General features: G+C 45.9%; 1 protein-coding gene across 2 annotated transcripts in view; it reads right to left on the bottom strand.

Moving 5' to 3' along the window:
* Positions 1–13,785, bottom strand: part of aadat (aminoadipate aminotransferase) — a 91,196-nt gene that overhangs the window by 57,810 nt on the left and 19,601 nt on the right. For both annotated transcript variants that reach the window (XM_068029288.1, XM_068029287.1), the window contains exons 4-6: positions 11,290–11,422; positions 6,406–6,480; positions 3,531–3,740 (exon numbers count right to left, since the gene is read on the bottom strand). In XM_068029288.1, coding sequence (XP_067885389.1) covers positions 3,531–3,740; positions 6,406–6,480; positions 11,290–11,422 — 418 coding nt within the window. The remainder of the gene's footprint in view (positions 1–3,530; positions 3,741–6,405; positions 6,481–11,289; positions 11,423–13,785) is intronic.

Raw genomic sequence — 13,785 nt, forward strand, 5'->3', positions numbered from 1 at the left:
AGTTCATCTAACTTATTGCAGATGCTTCGCGAATGGGGCTGCTCTCATCTGGTTCCATTCTTATCAATCTAAATGTAACTAGAGAATCACTTGCAATGACTTCTCATCCTGCTCCTGCACTATTACCTCTCGTGCTCCTCAAGGATCTATCCTTGCCTTCTCCTATTTCTCATCTACATGCTGCCTCTCAGCAACATCATCTGAAAGCACAGTGTTAGTTTTCACATGTACACTGATGACACTCAGCTCTACCTCACCACCACCTCTCTCGACTCCTCCACTGTTGTTAAATTATCAGACTGCTTATCCAACATCCAGTACTGGATAAGCAGAAATTTCCTCCAATTAAATATTGGGAAGACTGAAGCCATTGTTTATGGTCCCCGCTCCAAACTTAGTTCTCCAGCTTCAGACTCAATCCATCGTCCTGGCAACAGTCTGAGATTCAGTCAGTCTGTTCGCAACCTTAGTGTCACATTTGACCCCGAGACGAGCTTCCCACCTGATATTGTGCCAGCAGTAAGACTGCCTATTTCCTTCTCCGTAACATTCTCCAACTTCACCCCATCTTGGCTCATCTGCTACTGAAACCCTCATTCATGCCATCGTTACCTCGAGACTTGACTATTCCAATGCACTCGTAGCTGCTCTTGCACATTCTACTCTCTATAAATTTACATATGAACTAGGATCAGGAGTAGGCCAACTGGCCCCTCTAGCCTGCTCTGCCATTCAATAAGAGCATGGCTGATCATGACTCTGCTTCCACTGCCTTTTGAGGAAGAGAGTTCCAAAGACCCCCTCTGAGAGAAAACAAATCTCCTCATCTCTCTCTTAAATGGGCGACCTCTTATTTTTAAATAGTGACCCCTAGTTCTAGATTCCCCCGCAAGGGGAAACATCCTTTCCACATCCACCCTGTCAAGACCCCTCAGAATCTTATATGTTTCAATCAAGTCGCCTCTTACTCTTCTAAACTCCAGTGGATACAAGCCCAGCCTGTCCAACCTTTCCTCATAAGACCACATTGTTTGCCGCTCATGTCGTTCAGCCAGCCTGTGCTTCATAAATTGCAGGCTGTACCTTAAAGGGGAGCTACACTAAAATATTGCTGGAATATAAAATTATTGGAAAGTAGACGGAGGGTTTTAGACTGCTGGATGGGGAGCTGGAGGCGTTCGTGGTACGGGTGGTCAGGAAGGTCAATTCCTGGAGCCCGGACCCAAAATACCAGGCAGGAATGTCACAGGAAGTCAAATGACTTCCTCTCAGAGTGGTCAAGGTCAGTGAATGCATCTTCATATGGCATCTTCTACTCACACCAGTCTCTCACACTGCTTAATGCACTACACCCCCATCACTCACCCAGCAGCAATGCCTGGCATTCAGGACTCATGCCCAACATCCAGCTACTCCACCCTCACACACCTACCAAAGCTGCCACCCTCACACCCACCTCTCACTGCCTAGACATACCCTTAGCTATTCAGCTATGGCAGGCTCATTACCCAAACACAATCACCAATATTTTGCCCGCTCTCTTGGAGGACAAGGTGGTACACAACAGAAGGAAACAGAGTAAGCTGGTGAGGGCAAGGACACCTGCATCTCAAGGCCCACGGGGCCGGTTGTGAGAGTCACAGGGGGCCCTAGGAGCAGGAGAGAGAACAACAGCACAGCACTAATGAAGAGGGCCCACTACTTGATCTGACATTCACAGGCACCAGCTCAGACACTGACTCTGCACGTACCTTGGAGGCTAATATAGAGTAGGTGGTAAGTCATTAGGGCACAGGCGGAAACCAGGGCAGGGGTAAAAGGAGGGTTCGTGTGCCAGCTCACTGGAGTGTGAGGCTACAGACGAGTTCTGTTGCAGAGGACTCAGATGAGGAGCTCGCTGGGATGGCATACAGGAGAACATTGAATGGGCATGCACACCGAGGTGCTGGGTGCACTGGCTGGCCTGACAGACAGCCATTGTCACTGTCGAGGAGCATGGAGGAGTCCGGCTCCAACTTGGCAGAGAGCTTTACATAGCTTCCCCTCTCTGCAGCCAAGCTCTCGCTCCCTGTGGTGCTGCAGACACAGAGACACTGCTACTGCTGCCCCCATACCTGTTGCAGCCTTTGCACAGATCGGTCACCCCTGCGAGGATTCGGCAACACTCTCTGGCAAATCCAGGAGCTCACCAAAACACCTCCAAAAAACACTCCAGACTATTTCCAATCACTTTGCACAAGAAGTTGTTCAAAGAAGTTACCAGAGCTGCAAACTAGGGTGCCATCTTTCACCATCACACTTTATGAGTGACCAATGCAGACGTTGCCTGCGCATACGTTGCCCAAATTTGGGATCTTGGCAGCTGGTTGGACTGCGTGATGTTAGTAGGTGTGACTCAGCACTAGCCTAACGCATAGACAGACTGCACCTGCATGCGCCCTTCTCCTCGCAGAAGGCTGAACAGGCCACAGAGAAAGGGGCCAGCAGTGCAGGCCACGCATTAAAGGCAATCTCTATTGTGGCGTTAAAGAGGCAATTTCCTGCCCATTATATCCTGATAACTGTTATTGTGAAGAAGACCCTCAGAAATGAGTTCCTACAAAAAAAAACTTTACATACCAACCTTTCATCATCTTGGCCCGTTGTCCCGCATCCTAATGCTACCTCGGGCCATTCTCGTTTCCCAGTGTATTGACAAAGTTTAGTCAAACAGACATGAAGCATACGTCCTGCACTTTCAGAAAATGCTAAAATGCAGAGCCAGCTAAATGGTATCCTGACATCTTAAACCCTAAAGTATCCTGGGAAAGAGCAAATTTAACCAATTCATTATTTCTAACTACAGTACAAATCCACAAGCCATTTCTAATTAAGAGCACAAAAACCTCCAGTAGATATTTGATTAAACCAAATCCTAGTCCTGTGTCTATATCTATACACAACTTAGGTATCTTATGACTGGTCTTCAGGTGGTGGAATGGGGAAGACAGGAGGACCAGCAGGAACCTACAGAGGCAAAGAAGCAGATGGTTCAGGCTGGATTTCTGCAAAGCAGAAGATAGCTGGAGCCAAGCTGTGTGTGAGGTTTAAAAAAAAATGAGAACCATGAAATCAATATGCTGGTGAACTTTGAAACATACGCCTGCATGCAGATAGCACCACCATGTGAAGCAAAACAAACATCTACTAGGGTTACCAACCTGCCAGCAGTACCCTGGAGTCTCCACGAATTGAAAATTAATCTCCTGGATTTACCACCTATCAATATATTGGTTGTACCGTACCTAATCTTATATGAGCAATCCGGGAGAGAAATCAATGTGTTGCGAAGGAAAGCATCTTTCCCTCAACCCTCATTTTCTTTGAACACTTTCACTAATTCATTATAAAAGTACTGGGAGATGGAATAAGAGACCATTTCTCTGTGTGCGCTGTCGGAGATAGGAGGTCATGTGAGGAAACCTCTAGGAATATTTCCAAGCAGAGTTTGGCAACCTTACCATCTATAAATATTCTGCTTTGTGACTTACCTGATACACCTCCCTCTTCCGGTCAGCAGTTATGGAGACTCCAGTTGGGTTTCCACCATTTGGAATTGTATACAGAACTCTTGGAATATCGGAGGCTGGATTCTTTGCATCTTCTGGCTTCCACTTCGAAAGGATGTCTGACAGAGATTGTGGAATGAGTCCATGTTGATCACTCGAGACACTGAGGATCTTGCAACCTAGTGGTTGGAGCTGTAAAAAAAAACCAATATAACACACAAGAGAATAACGGCCATTAGTGGCCACTGCTGTTGAAGAAAGGTTTCCTTGAAATCACATTCACTGTAAAATAAGAGCTACTCCCGATGCCTCAATTAATAACAGCACAAATTAACATGGAACTGAGCCACAACGATTTCCAGACTCAGTCCCCAGGTTATGTACTTTGCTGATTTCAGCCAGTGCAGTGCTGCCTCTAAGGCCTGGCTGTATGTATGGCGGGGGAGGGCAGGATCAAGCCTGGTTTTAGAAAATCATGATAGGCAACAAGATTTTACAAATAGGAAATTGTGTTTGACAGTTTATCAGAGTTTTTCAGGATGTAACTAGTAGGATAGATAAAAGGAACCAGTAGATGTAGTATATCTGGATTTCCAAAAGGCATTCAATAAGGTGCCACACAAAACGCGAATACACAAGATAAGGGCTCATGGAGTTTGGGGTGATATATTTGCATGGATAGAGGATTAGCTAATGGACAGGAAGCAGAGAGTAGGGATAAATGGGGCATTTTAAAGTTGGCAGGCTGTGAAGGGAGTGCCTCAAAGATCAGTGCTGAGGCCTCAGCTATTAACAATCTTTATTAATGACTTAGATGAAGACATCGAAGAGTAATGTATCTAAGTTTGCTAATGATACAAAGCTAAGTGGGAATGTAAGCTGTGGGGAGGACACGAAGAGGCTGCAAAGAGATACAGACAGGTTAAGTGGCGCAGTGGTTAGCACCGCAGCCTCACAGCTCCAGGGACCCGGGTTCAATTCCGGGTATTGCCTGTGTGGAGTTTGCAAGTTCTCCCTGTGTCTGCGTGGGTTTTCTCCGGGTGCTCCGGTTTCCTCCCACAAGCCAAAAGACTTGCAGGTTGGTAGGTGAATTGGCCATTACAAAAATTGCCACTAGTATAGGTAGGTGGTAGGGAAATATAGGGACAGGTGCGGATGTGGTAGGAATATGGGATTCGTGTAGGATTCGTATAAATGGGTGGTTGATGGTCGGCACAGACTCGGTGGGCTGAAAGGCCTGTTTCAGTGCTGTATCTCTAAAAAAAAACAACAAGGTGGCAGATGGAGTATAATGTGGGGAAGTGTGAGGTTATTCACTTTAGTCGGAAGAACAGAAAAGCAGAATATATAAGGAAATGTTGATGTTCAGACAGCCTTGGGTGTGCTTGTACTAGGAAAGCAGAAAGTTAACCTGCAGGTACAGCAAGCAATTAGGAAGGCAAATGACATGTTTGCCTTTATTGCCAGGGGACTGGAGTACTAGAGTAAGGAAGTCTTGTTACAATTGTATGGGACTTTAGAGAGACCACACCTGAAATATTGTGCACAGTTCTGGTCTCCATATTTAGAGGAAGGATATATTTGCGTTGGAGGTGGTACAGCGAAGGTTCACTAGATTGGTTTCTGGGATGAGAGGATTGTCCTATGATGAGAGGCTTAGCAAATTGGGCCTATACGCTCTGGAGTTTAGAAGAATGAGAGGTTCTCATTGAAACATACAAGATTCTGAGGGGGTTTGACAGGGTAGACAGTGAGAGTGTTTCCCCTGGCTGGGGAATCTAGAACACGGTGGCACAGTCTCAGGATAAGGACCGATAATTTAGGACTGAGATGAGGAGAAACTTCTTCAATCAAAGGGTCGAGAGTCTTTGGAAATCTCTACCCCAAAGGGTTGTGGACGTTCCCACTGTTGAATACATTGAAGGCTGAGATTGTTAGATTTTTTGATCTCCCAGGGAATCAAGGGATATGGGGACTGGGCGGGAAAATGGAGTTGAGACAATAGATCAGCCATGATCGTATTGAATGGTGGAGCAGGCTTGAGGGGCCGTAAGGTCTTCTGCTCCTATTTCCAATGTTTTATGTACCTTTCCAGGGTGAAATAGACTGTGAAATGGGCACCTGGCTGAAATATGGGGAAGGGGTACAATTCCTGTCCAACCGCACCTAGGCAAGAGTCAATGCTTTCAGGAGAGGAGATAATATTGGGGCGTGAATTTAAATTCAGTTTTAAAATACGTGGAGAGAGAGAGAAAGAGAGAAAGAAAGAGAGAGGGAGTTACATTTCTATCGCACCTTTCATGACCTCTGGACATCCCAAGGCGCATCACAGCCAATAAAGTACTTTTGAAGTGTCGTCAGGGTTATAATGCAAGGCAGCCAATTTGTGCACAGCAAGCTCCCACTAACAGCAATGTGATAATGACCGTTTGTCTGTTTATAGGTGATTTTGGTTGTGGTATAAATATTGACCAGGACACTACGGAGAATCCCCCTGCTCTTCTTTGAATAGTGCAGTAGGATCTTTTATGTACAGCTGGGAGGGCAGATGAGGCACTGGTTTAACATCTCATCCGAAAGACGGCACCTCTGAAAGTGCAGCACTCCTTCAGTATTGCACTCCAGTGCCAGTCTAGATTTTTGTCCTCAAGTCACAAGAGTGGGATTTGAAACCACCACCTTCTGACTCAGAGGTGAGTGTACTACCTACTGACAGAGATCGCACACGCCTGTTATAGAATCCACCAGCTGACAGCAGAAGGAAAATTGGATGGGCTCTAGAATGGGCTGCACCAGCTGAGTGCCCAGGTGTAGACAGAAACAGTCTCTTTCCAAGCAAAATTTAAGTACTTCTTACTGTGGCTAATGTCCCAGCATATGTCGGAGTGTCTAGAAGAACGGTGTCCCCAGGATTGAGCAGCATATCAAACACCTGGAAGAAAAATCACTACTTAGCTCACAGATGAGAAGATTTGAGAACATGCACCTTCCCGACTTGTGTGCATCACAATTTTGGATCACTCTGCAGCCGTGCAGGACAAGAGCCTAATGCTCTGATTTAAGAAAACAGAAGCGTACCAGAATATCTTTCCAGCAATAAAGATGCTTAGGGGGTGAATTTAACCTTACCAGCCCACACAGTTTACACCCTGTCTGACATTGCTCTCATTGAAGTCGATGTACATTAATAGACATTCAGGGTCTGAAAGGTGTCAACAAAACACTCCTCACCTAACCAGATGTCTTGGGGGTGAAAAACCAGAGGAGAGGGTGGTGCCCAAGGACTTGTGTTTTTAGGAAGTTCTTGAAGACAGAGAAAGAGCTAAAGTGGTTTTAGGAGAGGATTCCAGAAGGCAAGAGGAGTAATGACTTTCCTCACTTTACCTGAAAATGTACAGCACAGGATAAGGCCATTTGGCCCAACGGATCTATACCAGTGTTTATATTCCACGAGGTCCTAGATTGGAGAATCGAGCAAAATGGGGCAAATTTGCCAAATTTTCACCTCCCCCTTGTGATGAAAACCCCACATGCCAAATGGAAAATATTAATTTCAGCATGTGGAACTTTGCCTCAGACTTTTACTGGAAATTGTTACAAATTGGGCGGCACAGTGGCGCAGTGGTTAGCACCGCAGCCTCACAGCTCCAACGACCCGGGTTCGATTCTGGGTACTGCCTGTGTGGAGTTTGCAAGTTCTCCCTGTGACCGCGCGGGCTTCTGCCGGGTGCTCCGGTTTCCTCCCACAAGCCAAAGACTTGCTGGTTGATAGGTTAATTGGCCATTATAAATTGCCTCTAGTATAGGTAGGTGGTAGGGGAATATAGGGACAGGTGGGGATGTGGTAGGAATATGGAATTAGTGTAGGATTAGTATCAATGGGTGGTTGATGGTCGGCACAGACTCGGTGGGCTGCAGGGCCTGTTTCAGTGCTGTATCTCTGTAACTGTAACCCCCACCAAGTAGATCTGGGCAGCCTGAGGGAGAGCTTTGAATTTCAGAGACCATTCCAAAGATTCTCATTCAAACACAAAGAGGTGGTCATATCATGTGGCTTCTTGGGCCACTCTGGGGATTTGTGAGTTGTGACTCAGAAGACAGACAGTAACTGAGATCCAGCAAGAGAACAGCTCTCTCTTCTCTCTCCGGTAAAGTCCCAGAGAAGCCTCGGCTGCAACTACTAAGCCTTAAAACTGCAGCCTAGCACAGCCAGCAACTAGGAGACATGGATAAAGCCTTCTGAAACCTGAGAAGCACGCCTGAACTGTACACTTGGCCCAGCGAGGACTTCAGGATTACAGGAACTCTGGGACTGAGATTCAGTATTTAAATTCCATTTGTTACAGACTCTACTCCAACCTCCCAACTCTGTTTTTCCCTTTGTAATCTGTGTCTGTGTGTCTCTGTGTGTCTCTGTGTGTCTCTGTGTGTCTCTGTGTGTCTCTGTGTGTCTCTGTGTGTGTGTCTTGTGAGACAGTGGGCGTGGATGTGTAGCGTATTTTAAATTTTTTTAATAGGTTTAGAATGAGAAGGTGAATAAACAAAATTTGGCTGATTGGTTCATTTGCATACAGGAACAGGAACAGGTGCTCACTGAGGTGGTTAAGTTAAATCTCTGTTAAAAGGATAAACCCTGTTGTGGTCAAACCAGAAAAAGGGCAAAAGGGGAGCCTGAGGCCCCCTCCTCAACTGGACGTAACACCCTCAATACCACCAGAAACCCCACACTTACAAATAATCTCAAATATTTTATCTCCCTCTCCCAGTTGGGCCTGGACTCTTTTGGCTATTCGATTTCTCTCCCGACTGGATGAAAATGACAGCAGGTGGGTAGCATTTGCTGTACTTTGCATCACCTATGCCAGTCTTCAGCCAATTTGACACACTCCACGTGATATCAAGAAACGGCTGAAGGCACCGGATACTGCAAAGGCTATGGGCCCTGACAATATTCTGGCAATCGTACTGAAAACTTGTGCTACGGAACTAGCCATGCCCCTAGCCAAGCTGTTCCAGTACAAATACAACACTGCCATCTACCCAGCAATGTGGAAAATTGCCCAGGTATGTCCTGTAGACAGAAAGCAGGACAAATCCAACCTGGCCAATTACCACCCCATCAGTCTACACTTGACCATCGACAAAGTGATGGAAGGCGTCATTGAAAGTGCTATCAAGTGACACTTACTAAACAATAACCTGCTCATTAACAGTTAGGTTCTGCCAAAGCCACTCAGCTCCTGACCTCATTACAGCCTTGGTCCAAACATGGATAAAGAGCTGAACTCAAGAGGTGAGGTGACAGTGACTGCCCTTGACATCCAGGCAACATCTGACTGAGTGTGGCATCAAGGAGCCCTAGCAAAACTGGAGTCAATGGGAATCAGGGGGAAACCACTCCACTGGCTGGAGTCATACCTAGCACAAAGGAAGATGGTCATAGAGTCATAGAGTTTTACAGCACAGAAACAGGCCCTTTGGCCCATCGTGATGGTTGTGGTTGTTGCAGGTCTATCATCTCAGTCCCCAAGACATCACTTGCATGAGTTCCTCAGAGTAGTGTCCTAGGCCCAAACATCTTCAACTGCTTCATCAATGACCTTCCTTCAATCATAAGGTCAGAAGTGGGGATGTTTGCTGATGTTTGCACAATGTTCAGCACCATTCGTGACTCCTCAGGTACTAAAGCAGCCCATGTGCATATGCAGCAAGACCTGGACAACCTCCAGGCTTGGGCTGATAAGTGGCAAGTAACATTCGTGCCACACAAGTGCCAGGCAATGACCATCTCCAACAAGAGAGAATCTAATCATCTCCCCTTGATGTTCAATGGCATTACCATCACTGAATTCCCCCACTATCAACATCCTGGGGGTTACCCCATTGATGAGAAACTGAACTAGACCAGCCACATAAATACTGTGGCTACAAGAGCAGGTCAGAGGCTGGAAATTCTGTGGTGAGTAACTCACCTCCTGACCCCAAAGCCTGTCCACCATCTACAAGGTCAAGTCAGGAGTATGATGGAATACTCTCCACTTGCCTGGATGGGCGCAGCTCCAACAACACTCAAGAAGCTCAACATCCATAACAAAGCAGCCTGCTTGATTGGCACCCCATCCACAACCTTCAATATTCACTCCTTCCACCACTGATGCACAGTGGCAGCCGTACCTTATACAATATGCTGGGCCAAAGGGCCCGTTTTTGTGCTGTATAACTCTGACACTGCAGCAACTCACCAAGGCTCTTTCAACAGCACCTTCCAAACCCGGGACCTCTACCTCCTAGAAGGACAAGGGCAGCAGATGCATGGGAACACCACCACCTGCAAGATCCCCTCCAAGCCACACATCATCCTGACTTGGAACTATATTACCATGCCTTCATTGTCATTGGGTCAAAATCCTAGGACTCCATTCCTAACACCACATGGACTGCAGCGGTTCAAGAAGGCAGCTCACCACCATCTTTAAGGGGAGGCAGTGGCATTTGGTAATGTCACTAGACTAGTAACCGAGAGCCCCAGACTAATGCTGTGAGGTCATGGGTTCGAATCCCATCACGAAAGATGGTGAAATTTGAAATCAATTATTATATCTGGAATTAAAATCTAGTCTAATGGTGACCATGAACCCATTGTCGATTGTTACAAACCCATCTGGTTCACAAATGTTCTTTAGAGAAGGAATTCTGCCATCCTTACCTGGTCTGGCCTACTTGTGACTCCAGACCCATAGCAATGTGGCTGACTCTTAAATGCCCTCTGAAATGGCCTAGCAAACCAATCCGTTCAAGGGCAATTAGGGATGGGCAATAAATACTGGCCTAGCCAGCGACGCCCACATCCCACGAACGAATAAAAAAAAGGGCAGTTCGGGAGGGGGCAATAAATACTGGCCTAGTCACCGATGCCCACTTCACATGAAAGAATAAAAAAAAAAGCTACTTCTAAAAGCACATCGCTACATCATCATGTTCAGATGGCCTTCCTGGAAGACAGAGTTTAAGTTCTTCTAGCGCTTTCTGGCCTTGCCAGGTACTGATAAAGGGACAGAGGTTAAGCTTCATCCTTCCTTTTATTTTTACCCGTTAGTCCTTGGCTGCTGAGAACAGGCATCAGTTTCCATCCAGGGGCCTTGAGGAATAATGGGAGGGAGGAACGATATTGGATGGCACAGGGGACTGAACCTGTTCTGATCATTGCAATGACCATCTCATCACCCCAACCCCACCCCGAATACTGGGATTTAGGATGGGGGTGAAGACTTGATGAATCAGCAGCCGGGGTCCCTATTGTATCACAGTTCCTATGTGGGGGAAGAGATCCTAGAATTTTTGGGCCTTAATTACAACATGGGGAATGGATTTTCAGCAAGGTAGAGATGCCAAACACCATTGAATCATTTCGCGAGATCCACATTCTAAACACTCTCTGGGTAAAGAAAGTTATCTTTCATTCCCTATTTGATTTATTAGTGAATATCTTACATTTACGACCCTTAGTTTTGGACTCCCCCACAAGTGGCATCATTTCTCTACACCTACCCTATTGGTCATTGGCATCTGCTGTACAGGGGGTAGCCCCTCAAAATTATATTTTATCTGCAGACAGAAATTAAGAAAAATACATTTCAGATCAATTTGTTTTTGTTATCTGTTAGCACGTATTTTTAAAAAAACAGGTCCACCCACCAATACTTTGTTCAGGTAATTGTCAAGACTGCCAATCTCGCCTCACCTTACTGAGACCCTCCTGACTGCCATTGGTGACACATAATTCCATCCGTCCTTGTTCAGGACTGTTGTTAACGGTTGGAGGATTGTGAATAGTTTTTTGAAAGTCCTTCATCCAAGAGATTAATTCTGGAATTCTGCAACACACAAGCGCAATACAGTTTATTGCTTTGGAAACCTGTCTCTGCCCTTTCTGAACGATTTCAGTATAAGTGGTTCAGAAGACTGGGTGAATAAAGTAAATGGTGAAATTCATCCTCTCATTTAAAAAAAAAAACTGGGCATGGCCTACGGAAGGAAATAGGACAAAGATGGACCGGAAATAAAAGTACTGAATTGGGGGGAAGGCCGATTTCAATATGATAAAACAGGATCTGGCCAAAGTGGACTGGGAGCAGCTATTTGTAGGAAATTCTACATGAGACCAGTGGGAGTCATTCAAAAAGGAAATAGTGAGAGTTCAGGGCCAACATGTTCCCGTAAAGGTGAAGGGGAGGACCAACAAGTCCAGGGAACCCTGGATGTCAAGGGAGACAGAGGATTGGATAAAGAAAAAAAAGGAGGCTTATGGCAGATTCAAAGCGCTGAAAACAGCGGAGGCCCTAGAGCAGTATAGAAAGTGTAGGGGGGTACTTAAAAAACTAATTAGGAGAGAGAAGAGGGGACATGAAAAAACACTGGCGGAAAAGATAAAGGAAAATCCCAAGGTGTTTTGTAAGTATATTAAGGGCAAGAGGATAACCAGGGAAAGAGTAGGGCCCATTAGGGAGCAAAGTGGCAATCTGTGTGTGGAGCCAGAGGACGTAGGTGAGGTTTCAAATGATTACTTTTCATCTGTGTTTACTATGGAGAAGGACGATGTAGTTGTAGAGATCGTGGGGGGGTGGGGGGTGGGGTGATTGTGATATACTTGAACACATTAGCATTGAAAGGGAGGAGGTATTAGCTGTTTTAGCGGGCTTAAAAGTGGATAAATACCAGGACCAGATGAGATGTATCCCAGGCTGTTATGTGAGGCAAGGGAGGAGATAGCAGGGGCTCTGACACAAATTTTCAAATCCTCTCTGGCCACAGGAGACGTACCAGAGGACGGGAGGACAGTGAATGTGGTACCATTATTCAAGAAGGGTAGCAGGGATAAACTAGGCCTGTGAGTCTAATGCCAGTGGTAGGGAAATTATTGGAAAAAATTCTGAGAGACAGGATTAATCTCCACTTGGAGAGGCAGGGATTAAGATGTGGCAGATAGTCAGCATGGCTTTGTCATGGGGAGATCGTGTCTAACAAACTTGATTGAATTTTTTTGAGGTGGTGACGAGATGTGTAGATGAGGGCAAGACAGTTGATGTAGTCTACATGGTCTTCAGTAAGGCTTTTGATAAGGTCCAGCATTGGAGATTTTTAAAAAGTTAAGAGCCCATGGGATCCAGGACAATTTGGTAAATTGGATCTAAAATTAGCTTAGTGGCAGGAGGCAGAGGGTGATGGTTGAGGATTGTTTTTGCGAGTGGAAGCCTGTGACCAGTGGTGTACCACAGGGATCGGTGCTGGGACCCTTGCTGTTTGTAGTGTGCATTAATGATTTAGACGTGAATATAGGAGGTATGATAAGTCAGTTTGCAGATGACACGAAAATTGGTGGTGTCATAAATAGTGAGGAGGAAAGTCTTAGATTACAGGAAGATATAGATAGTCTGGTAAAATGGGCAGAGCTGTGGCAAATGGAATTTAATCCTGAGAAGTGTGAGGTGATGCATATTGGGAGGACTAACAAGGCAAGGGAATATACAATGGATGGTGGGATCCTAGGAAGTACAGAGGGTCTGAGGGACGTTGGTGTACTTGTCCATAGATCACTGAAGGCAGCAGCACAGGTAGATAAGGTGGTTAGGAAGGCATATGGGATACTTGCCTTTATTAGCCGAGACATAGAATATAAGAACAGGGAGGTTATGATGGAGCTGTATAAAACGCTAGTTAGGCCACAGCTGGAGTACTGTGTACAGTTCTGGGCACCACACTATAGGAAGGATGTGATTGCATTGGAGAGGGTGCAGAGGAGATTCACCAGGATTTGCCTGGGCTGGAGTATTTCAGCTATGAAGAGAGATTGGATAGGCTAGGGTTGTTTTCCTTAGAGCAGAGAAGGCTGAGGAGGGACATGATTGAGGTATACAAAATTATGAGGGGCACTGATAGGATAGATAGGAAGAAAATTTTCCCTTAGCAGAGGGATCAATAACCAGGGGGCATAGATTTAAGGTAAGGGGCAGGAGGTTTAGAGGGGATTTGAGGAAACATTTTTTCACCCAGAGGGTGGTTGGAATCTGGAACACACTACCTGAAGGGGCGGTAGAGGCAGGAACCCTCACAACATTTAAGAAGTATTTAGATGAGCACTTGAAACACCATAGCATACAAGGCTATGGGCCAAGTGCTGGAAAATAGGATTAGAATAGATAGGTGCTTGATGGCCAGCACGGACACGATGGGCTGAAGG

The sequence above is a fragment of the Heterodontus francisci genome, chromosome 4, assembly GCF_036365525.1.
Source record: "Heterodontus francisci isolate sHetFra1 chromosome 4, sHetFra1.hap1, whole genome shotgun sequence".
NCBI lineage: Eukaryota > Metazoa > Chordata > Chondrichthyes > Heterodontiformes > Heterodontidae > Heterodontus > Heterodontus francisci.